The sequence below is a fragment of the Penicillium riverlandense genome (genome assembly GCF_028828495.1).
Source record: "Penicillium riverlandense strain IBT 135883 chromosome Unknown utg000001l_segment0_segment0, whole genome shotgun sequence".
NCBI lineage: Eukaryota > Fungi > Ascomycota > Eurotiomycetes > Eurotiales > Aspergillaceae > Penicillium > Penicillium riverlandense.
Window position 1 is genome coordinate 1,235,165 of NW_026643194.1, and position 17,165 is coordinate 1,252,329.

General features: G+C 52.9%; 8 protein-coding genes across 8 annotated transcripts; 4 read left to right on the forward strand and 4 right to left on the reverse strand.

Moving 5' to 3' along the window:
• Positions 1-103: 103 nt before the first annotated feature.
• Positions 104-2,995, forward strand: N7474_000518 (uncharacterized protein; the record flags this gene model as incomplete). Its single annotated transcript, XM_057191933.1, has 3 exons — positions 104-241; positions 296-1,705; positions 1,802-2,995. The coding sequence occupies 3 exons, from the start codon at positions 104-106 to the stop codon at positions 2,993-2,995; spliced, it is 2,742 nt and encodes a 913-aa protein (XP_057056886.1).
• A 113-nt stretch (positions 2,996-3,108) lies between these two features.
• Positions 3,109-4,455, reverse strand: N7474_000519 (uncharacterized protein; the record flags this gene model as incomplete). Its single annotated transcript, XM_057191934.1, has 1 exon — positions 3,109-4,455. One exon carries the CDS (start codon positions 4,453-4,455, stop codon positions 3,109-3,111), a length of 1,347 nt encoding a protein of 448 aa, XP_057056887.1.
• Positions 4,456-4,566: 111 nt separating this feature from the next.
• N7474_000520 (pogo transposable element) lies at positions 4,567-5,100 on the reverse strand (the record flags this gene model as incomplete). The annotated part of the gene is made up of 1 exon (XM_057191935.1): positions 4,567-5,100. One exon carries the CDS (start codon positions 5,098-5,100, stop codon positions 4,567-4,569), a length of 534 nt encoding a protein of 177 aa, XP_057056888.1.
• Positions 5,101-5,773: 673 nt separating this feature from the next.
• Positions 5,774-6,564, reverse strand: N7474_000521 (uncharacterized protein; the record flags this gene model as incomplete). The annotated part of the gene is made up of 2 exons (XM_057191936.1): positions 5,774-6,283; positions 6,352-6,564. The coding sequence occupies 2 exons, from the start codon at positions 6,562-6,564 to the stop codon at positions 5,774-5,776; spliced, it is 723 nt and encodes a 240-aa protein (XP_057056889.1).
• A 1,316-nt stretch (positions 6,565-7,880) lies between these two features.
• Positions 7,881-9,326, reverse strand: irs4 (the record flags this gene model as incomplete). Its single annotated transcript, XM_057191937.1, has 1 exon — positions 7,881-9,326. One exon carries the CDS (start codon positions 9,324-9,326, stop codon positions 7,881-7,883), a length of 1,446 nt encoding a protein of 481 aa, XP_057056890.1.
• A 173-nt stretch (positions 9,327-9,499) lies between these two features.
• Positions 9,500-10,234, forward strand: N7474_000523 (class I SAM-dependent methyltransferase; the record flags this gene model as incomplete). Its single annotated transcript, XM_057191938.1, has 1 exon — positions 9,500-10,234. One exon carries the CDS (start codon positions 9,500-9,502, stop codon positions 10,232-10,234), a length of 735 nt encoding a protein of 244 aa, XP_057056891.1.
• A 125-nt stretch (positions 10,235-10,359) lies between these two features.
• N7474_000524 (uncharacterized protein) lies at positions 10,360-13,520 on the forward strand (the record flags this gene model as incomplete). The annotated part of the gene is made up of 2 exons (XM_057191939.1): positions 10,360-12,303; positions 12,354-13,520. 2 exons carry the CDS (start codon positions 10,360-10,362, stop codon positions 13,518-13,520), a joined length of 3,111 nt encoding a protein of 1,036 aa, XP_057056892.1.
• Positions 13,521-13,831: 311 nt separating this feature from the next.
• N7474_000525 (DNA ligase (ATP) DNL4) lies at positions 13,832-17,131 on the forward strand (the record flags this gene model as incomplete). Its single annotated transcript, XM_057191940.1, has 6 exons — positions 13,832-13,896; positions 13,952-16,062; positions 16,114-16,245; positions 16,301-16,433; positions 16,495-16,600; positions 16,655-17,131. The coding sequence occupies 6 exons, from the start codon at positions 13,832-13,834 to the stop codon at positions 17,129-17,131; spliced, it is 3,024 nt and encodes a 1,007-aa protein (XP_057056893.1).
• Positions 17,132-17,165: the final 34 nt, after the last annotated feature.

A 17,165-nucleotide genomic window follows, 5' to 3' on the forward strand; every position in this document is an offset into this window, starting at 1 on the left:
TGACATTTGATGTTTTCGAAGCTTGCAAGCTTAACGAAAGACAGCCAATATTTGTCTCAACACTATTGACCGTCACAAAGTTCAGAGCCGTGGATAGCTCAATATGCCTGCAACTTTTCGCTTTTGGACTTGTTATGTTGCAGCGTGTTCCGCTGCCGCAGCAATCGACGTCGGTCTCTGTGAACGCTGTCAGCGGCATTTTTGCGCTGACCACGCTATATCCCCAACGCATGGCTGCAAGGTACGCTAAAGTTCTGTCCAGCTAGAATACGTTCTAATTCCATCCCAGAAGGAGCCCCTTGATGACAATGCCTGGACGGCTGCGCGAGTCCAAGAACTGAAGGCGCTTCGAGGCATGATCAATGTCAAGAATCTCCTGCGTCGAGCCTCGGAGCGCAATGGTGACCTTCCATGTGAGCTAGATACTTCAGACCATCTTGGCGAAAAGCGGATGGGTGGAATGCATGTCCATCTCCGAATTATCTTCTCGAATGGTACGACTTGGCTCGCGCGCGTACTCCGACAAAACTACACTTCTTTCTCAGACGACTTTGGCAACCTCTGCTTAGAGAGTGAATGTGCGACTTTGAAGTGGCTCGAGAGCATGAAAGTACCTGCACCTCAACTTCATGACTACGGTCTGCGCAATGACCCTAGCAATGAGGTTGGCGTTGCGTACATGCTTATAGACGAACTTCCCGGAACCCCTTTACTTTATTTGAAGCCATCAGAAGACCAACTACGCAAAGTGTACAAGAGGTATGCCGAGATCCTGTGCGTGATCCACGAGCACCCCTTTGAGCAAATTGGGTGTCTATCCTTTCAGTCAGATGGCAACATCGGGATCGGTCCCATTGTGGGTGATCGGACAGGGACATTTTCGCAGATGGGCCCTTTTCGCTGTGCACGAGAATACTATGCGACATGGGCGGAGAAATACCTCGACATAATCTACGACAGGCAGCTTTTCACCCCATACTCCGTCAATGCCTACCTTATCTTCAAATACCTCAAAGAATTGGCAGAACGAGGCCGATGGAACGCGTTTGAACTCAGTATTGACGATGGTCCATTCTTTTTGAAACATATGGATGACAAGGGTGACCATATTCTCGTGGACGAGGAGTACAACATTACCGGTCTTATCGACTGGACGTTTGCCAGGGTGGTGCCTTTTTATGAGGCATTTGGGCCTTCCCTCTTGACAGCAGAAATGAGTGACATCTACCAAGGTAGAGCTGGGCAATCCCGAAATGACAAGCTCATGATTGAGTCTATACAGACTAAGAGCAACTCTTTAGCACGATTCGCGGATGGCCCTGACCTAGTCCGTCGTTTCTCCTTTGGTCTTGGAATGGGCATGAATATGTCGTGGAGCGAAGCAAATGCCTTATTCAGAGGTATCCTTTCCACGGCAACCGGAATCGACTTGGAAATTGACTGGGAAGTCTGGCGTCAGAGTCGCCTTTTTCAATGGGCCAATGACGCGAGGCTGCAAGCCCTTCTGATCAATACAGGTGAACGGCAGGATGACAGCACGACGAAGAGAATATTTGAAAATACCCAACCTCCTCGACATGCGACCTGTTCGATAGGCTACTGCACTAGACCCGGCGTTCGTCAACGTAGCTGTGTAAGATGCCAAAGACACCTCTGTTCCAAGCATCAGTCAAAGGAATTCCACAAATGCCCATCTGTCTCCGAGGTATGAACCTCCTCCGCGTGCAATGCCATTCTGTGCTTTTTGAACGATGCTCACATTTTAATTGGGGCCTAGCTGGATGATGAAGCATGGGAGAAGTCGATCAATGATGAAGTATCGGAGTTGCTATCCAATATCAACACCTTGGAGCTTGTCAAAATCGGGACTCAACTCCAAAATGGACTCAAGTGCAGATTCGAGCTTGAAGGTAGGGCGATGATGGGGTGTGCCAACTATCACGCGTGGCTTGTTTTTGACAATGGCGACAAGTGGATCGTCCGAGTCCCCCGAACAGGCTTTACCGACGTCCCATCCGAACTAGTGGAGTACCTTGTTGCTAGTGAATACGCAACGCTCAAGTTTCTCGAGCCGACAAAGATTCCAGCTCCCAAGCCATATGGCTATGGACTCGCATCCGATCCCTCGAACCGTGTCGGCGTTAGCTACATACTGATGCAAGCCATGCCTGGGAAACCGTACTACGCGTCCCAAGTTTCATACTCGCAGAAGCAACGGGTCATCGAACAACTGGCCGATATTATGATCGAGATTTACAAACATCCAGTGCCGCTAGTAGGTTCACTGGTTATGGAAGGCGAACGCACAAAGCTGTCATCCGTAGCTAGCAACCGCTTCGTTGTATTGGGTACCTATGGTCCTTTCGAAACACCTTTGGACTATATCATCAGCATCACGGAGCAATATTTAGACCTCATCGCCGATGGACAGGTTCATCATAAGTATCCATTGGAAGCGTTCCTTTACTATCGATTTCTTCGCAAGAATGCCACCAAAATAGCGTCCTCGGATGCTGTCGGCAATTTCTTTCTGAAACATGTCGACGACAAAGGTGATCACCTTCTCGTCGATGAGAATCTCAATATCACCGGCATTATCGATTGGCAGTTTGCCCGCACTGTCCCTGCAGCGGAGGCTTTTGGCCCCTCCTACGTGACCGCGGACCTCGGTGCTCTCTATTCCAGCAACACTGGTGTGACAGACGATGATCGACTTCTTGCAACCGCCCTGAGAAATCGAGGTGCCAACGAGCTCGCCTCATATGCAGCTGATAATGAGCTTATGCGACGATTCCACCACGGTCTTGCTAGTGGCTTGAGCAAGAACGAAGCCCGTAGTATGTTGAAGGGTATGGTGGAAATCATTCGAAGTCAGCCCGTGGATAATATCGATGCATGGATTACCGAACAGTGGGATGATTGCCGCAGTGACCCTCGCTTCAGGAACATTCAGGCGCTGCTTTCCGAACAGAATGACTACACGCAGATGAATTGACGAGATGAGCAAGAGGCCGAGAAGCGGGCAAAGATGCAGACCCATGTTCATATAAGCAGTGTTCGAACCAACGAGGAGGTTCAATATAAAGCGAACAGAGGCAATGTTGAAACTCATCCAATGAGTGTACAAGACCCATTCTCCCTCAGCATCTTGGCCACCATCGTAAAGCCGCCAATGGTCGGGGTAGCCCATGCACACACGAACACAACCACGACGACAACACCAAACACACTCCACCCAAAGCGATGCTTTAAGGGCCCCGAGCGATCTGTCCTCCAAAGCCGATGGCTCTTATGGGCCGCAAAGCCTAGGCGAACCATGTAGTTAGAGAGGAAAGCATTGAGCACGAGCGTCATTCCCAAGGACAGCCAGCTCATGATCCATGCCCGCTGAGCTGTGGTGCTGTGATTGGCCTTGAAACGGGACATGGCCCCGATAACGATAAAGGGCACAGCTGCGATGAGAAGTTGGAGCATCCAGAAGATGATGCGGTGGTGCCAGTCGAAGAGGGTTGGGTTGCTGGAGCTGAAGAAGCCGCGGGTTTGGGTGGCAACTTTGAAATTGTAGCAGCTTGGGATGATGAGTAGAGGTTTCTTGTTGTCTGCGTCGTCCATTGCCTCCTTATTTCTTGCCTTTGCATCTTCCGATTTCTCTTCAACGGTCTCTTTAACCTTTGTCTCCTCTTCAGCAGATTCTTTCGGTGACTCGCCATCATGTTGAACCACCAGCGGAATGTCTGCCGCAGTCACTGCCTCACCCGGCGCAGAATCTGCCCCAATAGATGCATTATTGACCTTTTCAAGCTCATCATCACTCGAACCTACATCAACACCCCCCACCTGAAACTCCCAGCGCTCCTCACCACCTCGATGCTCATGCTCTTGAAGCTCTGCCTCAAACACAAAACCGTGCTTCAACTGAAGCTGAGCACTTTCAAGTCTGGCTGTAGTACCCTCAAAATATCCACCCCTTTCCACAGCCTCATCCATCATCTCCGTGCGAACAAGGTACAGCGTGGAATACCGCGGCGTAACCAGGTTTCCCACGAGATTGACAAACGACATAATCAGGTATGGCAGAACGGTGAATCCAAACGCGGCATATCCATATTTGGCGACCTGGTCACCGCGCGAGCGGTAGAGTGTTGCTGATGCGTAGATGATCTGCACGATTGCTACTACGGCTGTAGAGAGGCTGTAGATCGAGGAGAGGTTGTATACCGAGTTTCTCTTCTCGGGGGAGGTTAAGTCGGCGGAGGCGCTTGATATGGATTCCACAATTGCATTTGAGGGGACGTAGGCTAGTTCGTAGCCAGTAGGTAAATGGTAGTCTCCGAAGACCTGCCACTCTTCGCCGACAGACTCAAGGGAGGCATCATGATGTTCCAGGGTTAGCCAGGCCGGACTTTCAACCCTGAGCTCAATTGGCTCATGATATTCTTTCCTATACAAAGTCATTAGGGAAATATCAATAATGGAACGGAGGTGGGCGACCTACAATTCCTTTAGGAACTGCGCCGCCGACTCCTTATTTTTCGCTATATCCCCCATTATCATCAGCCCGAAACCTCAAATCGAACCTTGTATCATTGACTCACAGATAAGATTATGCGCCCGAAAATCCTCATCCTCTTCATCCTCCTTCTTCCCCCGCAAGGTCGCCGACAAAAACGACAATGAATGCACCTTTTGACCCGAACTCGGCCTCCACTCCTTTGAGCGCACTACCATACACATCGCCCGCGAACGCAGCGCCCTCTGTATTGGATCCTTGCACAGCGCCGCGTGCCGAATAATCGCAAGCAGTCCGCGCGCCGCGCCCATACCTGGGAAGAGGATGGCGAGGAGCATGTTTAGTGTTACGACGTGCCATGGTTCACCGGGGAAGGCGATGACTGTCGCCGCGTGGGATATGTAGTTGCCCAGAAAAAACGTCGCAACGTCGGTCCATGTTGTGGGGCTGCAGAGTAAATGCGTATTCTGGTTGTATGTGACTCCCTGGGGTAGGGTGACGTTGGTCAATTTTGTATCGCTGCGGATTGGGAGGACGCCGGCGAGGGAGCCAGCGACGAGGGTGAAGATTAGGGCAAGGGTGCCCGCCATGGTTGGCCCTGGGCTGATGACTGGAAGAACATAGGAAAAGGGAGTTCTTCACGTATTAACTATTGAACAGAGTTCGGGACTGGCCGCCCCCAAGCTCAGCTGAGGGTGACTAGACTCAATTGAGCATGGTGAGTTCTGCAGTCTGACACTGATAGCACCGGTCGTAGTTATCCAGTATTTGGCAGTGATAGTGGGAATTGTCACCAGAGATCAAAGCCCAAAGCATATTCTTCTAGTCTTCTAAATCCAGTGTTGGTATTGGAGACACTGCGCAAGATGGTCAGATTTTATCTCGCCGTCAGTCCAGGCTTCCAAGTCGGCTTGATTTCCGGAAACCCAACCACTCGACATTGGAAATACGCCACTTGACATTTCGATTACTCGGACACTGGGCCTGGACAATCGCTCTGCGACAAGCTTCACCACTCTCATCTGCGGGAGATGGCCGCTGTCCGTTGTCCTTTTAGCTCGGGGAGTAGATGGTGACGCATTTAGTATCTCGTTTTATGTTTAAGACACATGGAGCCGCGACGACACACCCTCTTGTGCATCACAGGACGCAATCACCACATTGATAGCGGTAATTCGCCGTTGATATCCCTCTTGACCGCCTTGCGCAGCATGGCACGAGCTGTATATATAGAGTTGGCCGCGCAGCATGCCTGGTGCTCCATTATCCAAATGTCTCGATCTTTTGGATCATCCACGGAAACCATTCACCTCCTATCTTCATGCCTTTCACAGCGATACTCTTCACTCTCATCTGACCAAACTGGACCTTGTGGTCGATAAGCATATAAGCGACTCCGCTGCCATTCGGAGTGCCTAGGAGAGCTGCAAATTCCTCTTCGCCTGGATAAAATGTCCTTCCACGTGAAATCTTCGACCAGTCTTTCGTATTCAATCCAAACACATCTTGAATGACATCTTCTGTAGGACTGTTGTCGACATTGTACCTGATTACATACTTTAAACTGTTAACAGGCACGTGTGCTTTTTTGCATAACTTCTGCCATTCCAAGAATACCACGTCGGACCAACGGTTGAGTGGAACAATATTCATAGGATTGCCCTTGATCTTCGCATAATGCACGCGCCCTGTGAGTTTTGGGTTCACATTGTTGACTGCTACCAACGCCCCATTCCGTGGACTGTAGATGCTTCTATAGAAGCCACCAGTTTTCTGTGAGCTTGCGAGTTAGATCCGCTGTACAGTAGGTTTGGGCTGATGTGATCTCGTATCGCACTTACTCCATATTTTATGTTATCAACAGTCGTTTCCATAGTCTGGTCCAATGATATATACTCACTATTCGAGTGATCAATGCCTAGGCTTTTGAGGAGGCCATTGTCTGAGCCTTCAACCTCAGACATTTCCAGAGCTTGCTCAGTCCAGCCATATTTTTCCAAGTCGGAATACCGTGTGAACGAAGTCTGCTCCGCTCCCTGCGAGTTTGTATTCATTTGCTTTTGAAGTTCTCTGCCCTTTTTTACCACCTTCTTCCAAAGCCCAGGGTTATTTAGTTCAGGCTCACACTCCAGGGAAGGGGCGGTAGGGTGGGAATTGGAAATAGATATAAATAGAATCAATACCAGCGCCATAAGGACGCTGATATTTGTCCAAATGTGCATGGCGTGATGGCTTCAGTTCAATCAAAAGTTCGCAGGAGGGTCTTTGTTTAGCAACCAAACGCACAAACTTCGTGAAGGGAGAGGGACTACTGATTGATATACACACTATTAATTAATGGCTAGAAAACATTAAGCCCCTAGGTCCATTCCTGCAGGGCACCGGGCGCATTCCTGTAGGAGCCGAGCCATACAGATGACTCGTGACCCAAAACCTAATTGCTTATATTGACTATGAAAACAAAGGCCTTAAGAAAGCCTAAACTTCCTTAATCCCTAAACTCCTTCATAAGCTTCACAAGCCTAAACACTCTAAACCTCTAGGGACTGAGTAGGACTGAGTAAGACTGGGTAGGACTGAGAATAATTTGAGCCACACTAAAGTGCGAAAGCTGAAGCGGGCCACGCTAGAGTTCGGGAGCTAACGCGGGCCACGGCTATCTGCAACAACCCCGTACTACGTCTACGGCCCGCCATGGTAAGGTTATTGATCACCGAATTAGTTATGTTCAAAATGGACAAGTAACTATCAAAACATGAGCATAATTACATTTCTTTCAATGCCTCGAGTCACGATGCCTTTTTCGTTAGACATACCCTCAGAGCTTTGCGAATCCATTATCCGGCAGGTCCTTTTAACCGCCACACACGCTGGCTGACACTCCAAATCTAAAAGGGAAGAAGAGGGCCTTCATGCATCAGACCTCTCTTATCGAAACGCCTGTTACGTCAGGACTCTAACAATATTGGGGAAGGTCATCTAGAAAACCTGTGTTAAAGCCTGGACCAACAATTGGAAAATATCGTCCCATGGACTCCCATCGACCTCTAGTTAAGCCCCCTTTCGATGGCCCAAACCTCAAAGGCCTGACAGTAGTGGTACAACCATCCCATAGCAATTTCGTAGACGGTGATAGGCCCAACAAGATGTATGGCGTGAGAAAAGCGCTCATAGGTTCTTGTGCAGGGGTTACTCTAGTTCGTGGGTGAACGCATTCATACATCTCAAGATGTTCGGCCGACTGCTTCTATACGTATGGCAAGTGCCATAGAATCCGAAAGCGGGCCGAGATCGCAGTATAAATGGAGCGGATGGTTGGAATTGATGCAAAGACACCATGCCCTTCAGCAAGAATATAACAAGGCGATCACTACGCCGTCGGTAGCCTCAAGCCCGTGATATGGCGCACGCTGTCCCACACACTATCAGGCACCTGAACAGGCAGCTTATGGCCCTTGAGCTGCTGATCGATCAACCACATGCCCACCACGAACTCCTCTCGGCCCAACAGCCCGATCCGTTGCCGATCCACCAACTCCCACACCTGCTCGAGCGCGGCTGCCGGCAAGCGGCTGCGGCCCCAGACCTCGCGCACGACCAGATTCAGCACCATGTCCGGGTGGTCGCCCATGCTGGGCGGAATGAGTAGGCCCTTGTTCGAGGCCCATACACCTTCGTACCGCTTGCGTTCCTGCTCGGTGATCTCGCTGCGCCAGCGCTTGCGGTCGCCCTCGTGGTGCTTGTGTGGGTGTTTGCGGATGAGACGCATCTTGTGTCGCTGATGCGGGTCGCTGTCTGGCTTGGGCATCCCGCGTAGGGTCTGCGGCATGCCCTTGGGCGGGCTTGGCGTTCTGGATAGATCGCTTGTGGGGGTATGTGCTAGGTGTAGTATTGATCGAGCTCGGCGGCGCTGTGGAGGAGGTGGTGGAGGTATTTTCGCTGCGGGAGAGGCGCGCGATGATGCGAGAGTTGATGCCACAATGGCATTGGAGAGGGCTTCCTCGCTCATGCCGCTGGATTCATCGACGAGGCTGGAGCTGCTGGTGTTGTGTGACAGCCCGGATACTGATGCTAAGCTAGGCGTGGACCGTAGAGATGTGGTGGGCTTTCGGAGAGATCCTCGCGAGAGATGGACATCGCTGGCTCGCGGGGGTGGCTTGGGCTTCGACTCGTCGGACGGGGCTGGCGACCGCCGTGACCTGATGGATGGAGGGGGACTCGGAGGGTGATCATTGCGACGTGCTGGGACCCTCGGCCGCTGTGATGGGGATCGCGTGGGACCGGAGAGCTCTTCCGAGCTTGGACTGTCGCCCTGGAGCATCTTGTCCAGGGGACTCTTCCGACCATAGATCGGACGCACCGGGGCGGGCGACCGCAGCTCCTGTTTCTCTGGCGTGTGTGGTTGCATCCTGCTTGCACTTCGTATTGCCCCTAGGCTGGCCGCTGTAGACGGGGTGCTGTCACCGCTCCTCGCAGGCCGTTCGGGGGATCTCGAGGCAGCCAAGCGGGCCGCAATCTGCTGCGGAGTGGGCGGCGCGAGGGATGAAGCCGAAACTCGACCTCTGCTATCTTGCTGGGGCGCAAGGGAGTTGGCGGTAAACCGTCCGATCTTGTCCTTCACAGAGCCCACTTCGGGCCCAGGGTCGGCTTCCATCTGGCGATGATTGGAGTCTGCATGACGATTCACGGTGCTGGCGAATGCGGCGGCGGCGGCGGTACTGGAGGGTTGGTGGTTGTAGGCGGGAGAGGGATCTCGGGAGTATTCCTGGAAGGCGATGGTGGCACCGCGGAAAGCGGCCTGGTTCGTGCCACTCATTGCTCGTAGTTGTAGTTTGGTTAGGATGACGGGCAAGTGGGGATTACTTAACTGATGATTTACCCGACTAACTATAGCGATACACCCAGAATACTTGCGGTGTATCTCCCCGTATTTCTTGCGCATCACGGCCTAGGTGCTTCTTCCCCAGTCAACATTCCAACTGGTCCCACATGGAATCGGTCTATCCCGACCGCGAGCAGCCCGAGAACCACATTGCGCGACTGGACGGTGACACCCGCGCGGTCCCCTCGACACCATCGTATGGGATCGACTCCCCACTGGGCCTGCTCGCGTCCTCGATTCTTGCGCCACTGTACGTCTATGCCTCGCGGAAGGGCAAGTTCGAGGTCTGGGATCGACTGCTCGACGAGCTCCCCAGTGAGATTCTCACGGCACCTGCACTCGACATTGGCTGTGGCCGCGGGCTTGTGCTGTTGAAAATCGCCCAGAGGAAGAAGAAGCTCCAAGCCACCGTCCCGCCCGTCTATGGTGTCGATCTATTCATCACCGGTGACCAGAGCGGCAATGCGCCCGAGGCAACCTACGACAATGCCGCGAGTCTCCAGCTCACCGATTATACTGTTCTGCATACTGCCGACTTTACTCGATTACCCTTCCGGGACGGAGTGATGTCTCTGATCACGGCGAGTTTGTCGATCCACAATGCCGACAAAGCATCGCGAGAACAGGCGATGCATGAGGCAGCCCGAGTGCTTCGGCCCGGGGGGTTTTTGGTGATTCTCGAGCTGGGAGGATACATTGCGCAATACAGAAAGGTTCTGGAGTCGGCCGGGTGGAGTGAGATCGAAACGTCCTGGGCGGGACTGCAAGTGATGTTTGGGGCGTGGCCATGTCAGATCTTGAAGGCTCGAAAGCCAGGCCCCGATCGTAGTTCAGGACAGTAGTTAAGGTATTATGGGGCGTGTAGAATTACGGCCGGAATACGGTAACCGGCTAACCCCAAAGGAATCATCTTCTCCGCATCCCCAGCTTTCTTTCCGTTCATGCCACATCGCGATGGTTAGAGATCATGGACAAAGAGGGCCTCGATTTATCCGAGGACCAGACCAGTCCGCAGGTGCAATGCTCCATCTGCAGCAGCACCTTTCGTCGCCCGGAACATCTCAAGCGTCATATGCGCAGCCATACCAAGGAGAAGCCTTTTGAATGCGCCCAGTGTGGCCGGCACTTCTCACGGACCGACACCCTCCATCGCCATGAGCTGAGCCACCATCTGCCCGGCAGCGAAGGGGGTAAAGAGCATACCCACCGGATCACCGTCAAGACCTTCCGCGCCTGTTTTAGCTGTGCGACGGCCCGCGTGCGATGCAGTGGGGGTGAGCCGTGTGGACGGTGTGACGGCCGCTCCCTCGCGTGTCAATATCCGACAGAGAGACGGTCAAAGAAGGGCCGGAGAGAGGGCTCGCAGGGTACGGAGTCGCGGCCGCTTCATCGTGCCTCGCAGACCCGCAAACGTCGTGTGGAGTCGGCTCCAGAGACAACATCTCAACCAAGTGGACAACCAAGATTATCCCCAGATTATTCAGGCAATGTGTTTCCCAGTGGTGTGCAGAATCAACCAACACATCCTCCGTCAAATGGCGATCAGGCATCGAACACAGACAGAATGCCAATGGATATCTATGCCAATACAGACCGGCCTCAACCATACCCAAGTATGCCCAATTCCGACATTCCCTTCTCAGCCAATGCGGCCATGGGCACCGACATGAGGGACGTTCCACAAGGATTGCACAGTGCGGGAGTTGATATTGACACGGCTATGGCGGGCAACCTGGACTTTGACCCGGCATTCTTCGAGCAGTCTATGCTGTCCACGATCAACTGGCTCCCCCATGAATTCTTTGCAGGCCCACCAAACGATCAAATGCAGTCGTCAAGACTTCCTTCCCAACCCAACCAGCCTTTCTTTCCAGATGCCCAACTAGCTCGCACCACATGGCAGCCACCAGTAATCCAAGCTGGCCAGGGGAGTCCCTCAATGCCAGGGAATATCTCTCAGACGCCGTCGGGACATCTGTCTATGGGAACCGACATGGGCAGTCCAAATCAGTATACCCATATGGTGGGCGAAACATCCCCTCACGCCGAATCGGTCGATTCTGCCAAACGCTCAGCGGACTACTATGTCGACGGGGCTGGTGCTCGACTGCCCAAGTATAGGAGGAAACAGGCTCCGTGGTCAAGCTCCACCGAACCGACTACCGTCACCCGTCAACTACCGCTTGGTGCGGGTGAAGGCCGATATTCATTCCCTCTGATCCAGGAAAGCCCCGTGGACAATATATCAGAAGAAGTGCGCCGATTTACCAGAGGGATCAACTCTTCCGTCTATGACGAGATTTATCACCAATTCATAATGCTGTGCCGCAACGACAACCCCATCTTCCCACAATTTGAGACCGACAACTTCCCATCGGCGCAACACTGCAACCAGTTTATCGCATTCTACTTTGAGTCCTTTCAAGCCGTATACCCAATTCTTCATCTCCCCACCTTCGATCCCAATACCTGCCATTGGCTTTTGATGCTGGCCGTCGTAGCCATCGGGTGCAATGTTGCAAATATAAGTGAGACAACTCAGTGCGCAGCTGCTTTTCACGAGATGCTCCGGCGAGCTTTATATGTTGAGGTAGGTTGGCCCTCTTCGCTGACGAGCATGCACGCTAATCATTGTGCGAAACAGAAAGAAAAGTGTCACCTTGGCGAGACCTCGCCTGAGATTCTGCTGGCGATGCTGCTGAATTGTATTGGACTGCTTCACTCTGGAAGCGAACGAGCCAGACTTTTAGCGATGGGTATCTTCCGCGATTTGGTGACGTTCACGAAGCGAGAGCAGGTGCTAGCACCCTCACTGAATCCGAGAATGGAACCAAATGGTCTCTCTCAAGAGGAACACTGGATTGCATGGGTTCGGGATGAGATCCGGCGACGCACTGGCTATTGCATATGGGTACGATGATTTCACCCCAGAATTAAGGACGGTATTAACCATATACACAGCTCCTGGACTGCACCCTTGCATACTACTTTGATGACCGACCTCTACTGTCCCTGGACGATGGACAGGCTGCATTACCAGCGCACGAGAAGTTGTGGCAAGCAGACTCGCCCGAGAGTTGGCGACATCTGTGGGATAAATCATCTGGTATGATCGTTTCGTCCATAATTTACCATAACTATCTGCTAACACCCTCAGTAAACGAATCACTCTACGACGCTGTACAAATCATCTACATTGAAAAGAGACTCATCACCGCAATCGGCGAATTTAGCCATATCCTGCTCATCCACGCACTCTACCACCGCATGTGGGAAGTAGGCGACTACTTCCGCCGCCCCCTCTCGTTCTGGAACCCAACCGCCAAAAAGCAGTCTCGCGAGAGCGCCATCCCCACGGGATCTGTCTGGCTCCCCGGAATCCCCTCCTACTCCAAATGGCGCAACAGCGCCTGCGACTGCCTAGACATCCTCCACTGGACCGCCAACAGCACAATCGCCAAAGCAGCGGGCCTGGAACATCCAACCGTGCTCCACCTCCACGCCTCCCGACTCATCCTCCTCGCTCCCTTCCGCGAGATCCGCTCTCTCGCCACGTCCCTCGCAGAGGGGACGCTTCGCTGGAGCAAGCGCCACCAGACACTCGAGTGGCAGTATATCTGGCGCTGGGCGAAACACGACCAATACAAAGCCCGTCTTTCCCTCATCCACGCAGGCGTTACCCTCTGGCATGTCCGGCGGTACTCGACAAACGCATTCCACGAGCCCGTCGCCGCCTTCCTAGCCGTGCTCACCCTCTGGGCCTACGGCCTATGCCACGCTCACGCTGCGCCTCTGCCTCCCGCAGAGACAAACAGTCCGCGTCTACAGGGCTCGCAGCCGGAGCCGAGTTTCATTCACCTCGACAGACCCTGCGATGATGAGCTCGTGCAGCTGTTTGTGAGGGAGGGCCATGCCATGACAGGTAATGTTACTGGCGTGGGGGATATTTGTGCGCCTGATGGTCCGGAGAGGATCTTACGGGTTGGATGTGAGACCCTGGCGGGCTTGACGGCTTGGGGTCTCTCGAAGCAGCTTGCTGCTGTTTTGTCGCGTATGGCGGATCGGGTTCCGCGCTTGTCTGGTGCGGAGAATAGTCGTGGCTTTGAGGCGAATGCTGTGGACTCATAATGGGAAGGAAGGAACCATTTTCGACCAACTACTAGTTCCATGTTATCTATATTATTATACACCAAAGTCGTGACTGACATCAAATTTCCTTTCCTCGGCCACCAATGTCTGGGAATATCTCGAGGCCTGCCGTGGCAGGTCATTGCTTGGTAGTTAGGGCTTCAATGTTGTAGATGTTGGTTATGTCAGCTATCTTATCAGTGCGGCTCTGGGGAAAGCTGCTTGCTGCTTGTGCGTCGTCCCACTTCCTCAACTTGGACCATGACAGTCACACGGTGACAGCCGACCGGTGAGCGGCACCTTTTGCCAAAATGGACTCTGATGAGATAGTTCCCGAACCCACCTACCCGGAGCGCGAGGAGGACCTGGATGAAAAGTAGAGCCCCATATCTTCTGAATGCAATCAAGACAACGTCACTAACAAACCCCAGATATCCCAATCGGCCCCACAACCATGCCGCGACACTGCCCTTCCACGAGCTATACGCAAGCCTCTTCAACCCACTCAGCGAGATCAAAAAGAAACCCGCCGGCCCAGTGCCTGCACGCCGGAAACTCGGCCCACACGGCCAAAGCACTAGCAACCTGAACCCGTTCGAGCGCCGGCGCGATGTCATCGAGCGGTTTATCTCACGCTGGCGCAAGGATGTCGGCGACGACATCTACCCTGCTTTCCGACTGATTTTGCCGGACAAGGATCGAGACCGGCCCATGTACGGGATCAAGGAGAAGGTCATTGGCAAGATGCTCGTCAAGATCATGAAGATCAATAAGGAATCCGAGGATGGGTACAATCTGCTGAATTGGAAGCTGCCGGGCCAGACGGCTGCGACGCGCATGGCGGGCGACTTTGCGGGTCGCTGTTACGATGTGCTTTCCAAACGGCCCATGCGGACGGAGGCCGGTGACATGACTATCGCAGAGGTCAACGAGAAGCTGGATAAACTCTCTGCGGCGACAAAGGAGAGCGAGCAGCTTCCGATCTTATCGGATTTCTATCGGCACATGAATCCCGAGGAGCTCATGTGGCTGATTCGCATTATCCTGCGGCAGATGAAGGTCGGGGCTACGGAGCGCACGTTCTTCGATGTCTGGCACCCTGATGCGGAAAACTTGTACAGTATCTCTAGTAGCCTGCGACGCGTGTGTTGGGAGCTACATGATCCGAATATCCGTCTTGAGGCGGAGGACCGAGGCATTGCGTTGATGCAGTGTTTCCAGCCTCAGCTGGCTCAGTTCCAGATGCATTCGTTTGAGAAGATGATTGCACGGATGCGTCCGACGGAGGAGGATTCTGTGTTTTGGATCGAAGAGAAACTGGACGGAGAGCGCATGCAGCTGCACATGGCGCCGGATAACTCCGTTCCTGGTGGTAGGAAGTTTGGGTTTTGGTCTCGAAAGGCTAAAGACTACACGTATTTGTATGGGAATGGCATCTACGACGAGAATGGGGCTTTGACGCGGCATCTCAAAGACGCCTTCGTCGATGGGGTGCAGAGTCTTATCCTGGACGGCGAGATGATCACCTGGGATCCGGAGCAGGATGCTCCTGTCCCATTTGGAACTCTCAAGACGGCAGCAATCGCCGAGCAACGCAATCCGTTTTCAAATGGCCCTCGGCCTCTGTTACGCGTCTTTGATATTCTTTATCTCAACGGACGGGATCTGACCAAGTACACCCTCCGTGACCGACGCAATGCTTTACAGAAAACTATCCGGCCTGTTCATCGCAGATTCGAGATCCACCCTTACGAAGAAGCCACCACCGCCGCAGAGGTCGAGACCTCACTGCGCAAGGTTGTTGCAGAGGCCTCTGAGGGTCTCGTGTTGAAGAACCCGCGTTCTCCATACCGGCTGAACGAGCGCCACGATGACTGGATGAAGGTGAAACCGGAATACATGACCGAGTTCGGCGAATCCCTCGATGTAGTTGTGGTCGGTGGATACTACGGCTCTGGCCATCGTGGAGGAGCGCTAGCCAGCTTCCTATGTGGCCTTCGAGTCGACGATGCTCATTTCTCCCAAGGCGAAGAATCCATGAAATGCTGGTCATTCTGTAAGGTTGGCGGGGGATTCACTGCTGCTGATTACCAGGAAATCCGCCACCACACGGACGGCAAATGGAAGGAATGGGATCCCAAAAAACCGCCCACGTCTATTGTCGAGCTGGCCGGCGGAGACGCGCAGCATGAACGTCCAGATATGTGGATCAAGCCGTCGGATTCGGTTGTGCTTTGTGTCAAGGCTGCGTCCGTGTCTGTCAGCGATCAATTCCGCATGGGTCTGACGTTGCGGTTCCCCCGATTTAAGAAACTGCGCAAGGATAAGAACTGGAAAAGCGCGCTCTCGGTCCAGGAGTTCCTGGACCTCAAAGCGAATGCGGAACAGGAACATCGAGAGAAGGAATTCTCTTTGGACAATTCGCGGAAGAAGCGGATCAAGCGGACTACGAAGAAGCCCTTGACGATTGCTGGGTATGACGAGAAAGAGGTTGTCCAGTACGCTGGACCTTCCGGGAATATTTTTGTTGGTCTTAACTTCTGTATGTGTGATATTCCGTATCTAAATGTCCGGCTGCTAACACTCTTCGTAGTCGTCATGACTGGGTCTACTGTACCAGACAAGAAATCAAAACTCGAGCTGGAACAGCTAGTTAAAGCCAACGGCGGTAAAATCCTTCAGATCAATACTGCCGCACCGGATACGATCTGCGTTGCTGAGCGAAGTATGTTGCTCGCTCTGTCACTTTATCAAAACTAAGCAAACTTACATGGCTGTAGGAACCGTGAAAGTGGCTTCGCTACAAAAGAGCGGCGAAGTGAACATTATCCGCCCGTCTTGGATTCTGGACTGTGTCAAACAGAACGAAGTAGACGTCGGCCTGCCTGACTTTCTTCTCCCGTTTGAACATCGGTATGACTCCAAATCAAAAGGCATAAAGGCAGTAACTAATCTTATATGTGATGGTGTCTAGGCATATGTTTTTCACGGCAGAAGGCAAGGAGGCGGAAGTCACTGCCAATACAGACCGGTTTATGGACAGCTATGCCCGTGACACGACAGTCGACGAGCTTAAAGATGTGCGTGACGTCCCCACAAGGCCAACGAACGCCCACCCACTAACTCGAGTCTAGATCCTGAAACAGATGGAGGAAAGCCAAGACCAAACCACCATCTCCGCAAACCTCCACGCTCTGCACAAAGTCGAAGCCCGCATCCAGGAGAGAGTAGATCTGGGATACACCGTCCCCTGCGGCTGGCTATTCAAGGGCCTAACCTTCTTGTTCTTCTCCAAACCGGATCGAGAGAACACCGACGAGGAAGAAGACCTGCCTCTCCGTCTGGCGCGGAATACCGCCCAGTTCGCTAGCGCGCAACTCGCCTCGTCGCTAACAGATAAGCGCGTCACACACGTCATTGCCAACCCGGAAACTCTCTCTGCGTCGACGATCTCATCGCTGAGGGGATCATTGGCTGCAAGGCCCGGGAAGAAGGTGCCGCATCTCGTTAGTTTGGAGTGGGTGCAGGAAAGCTGGAGGAATGGGACTTTGCTGGATGAAGAGCGTAAGTTGACTCCCTTCCCCCCCCCCCTCGAGTTCAACCCTAATTAGTCGAGAGTGTTTGATTACTGTTTCAGGCTAACAA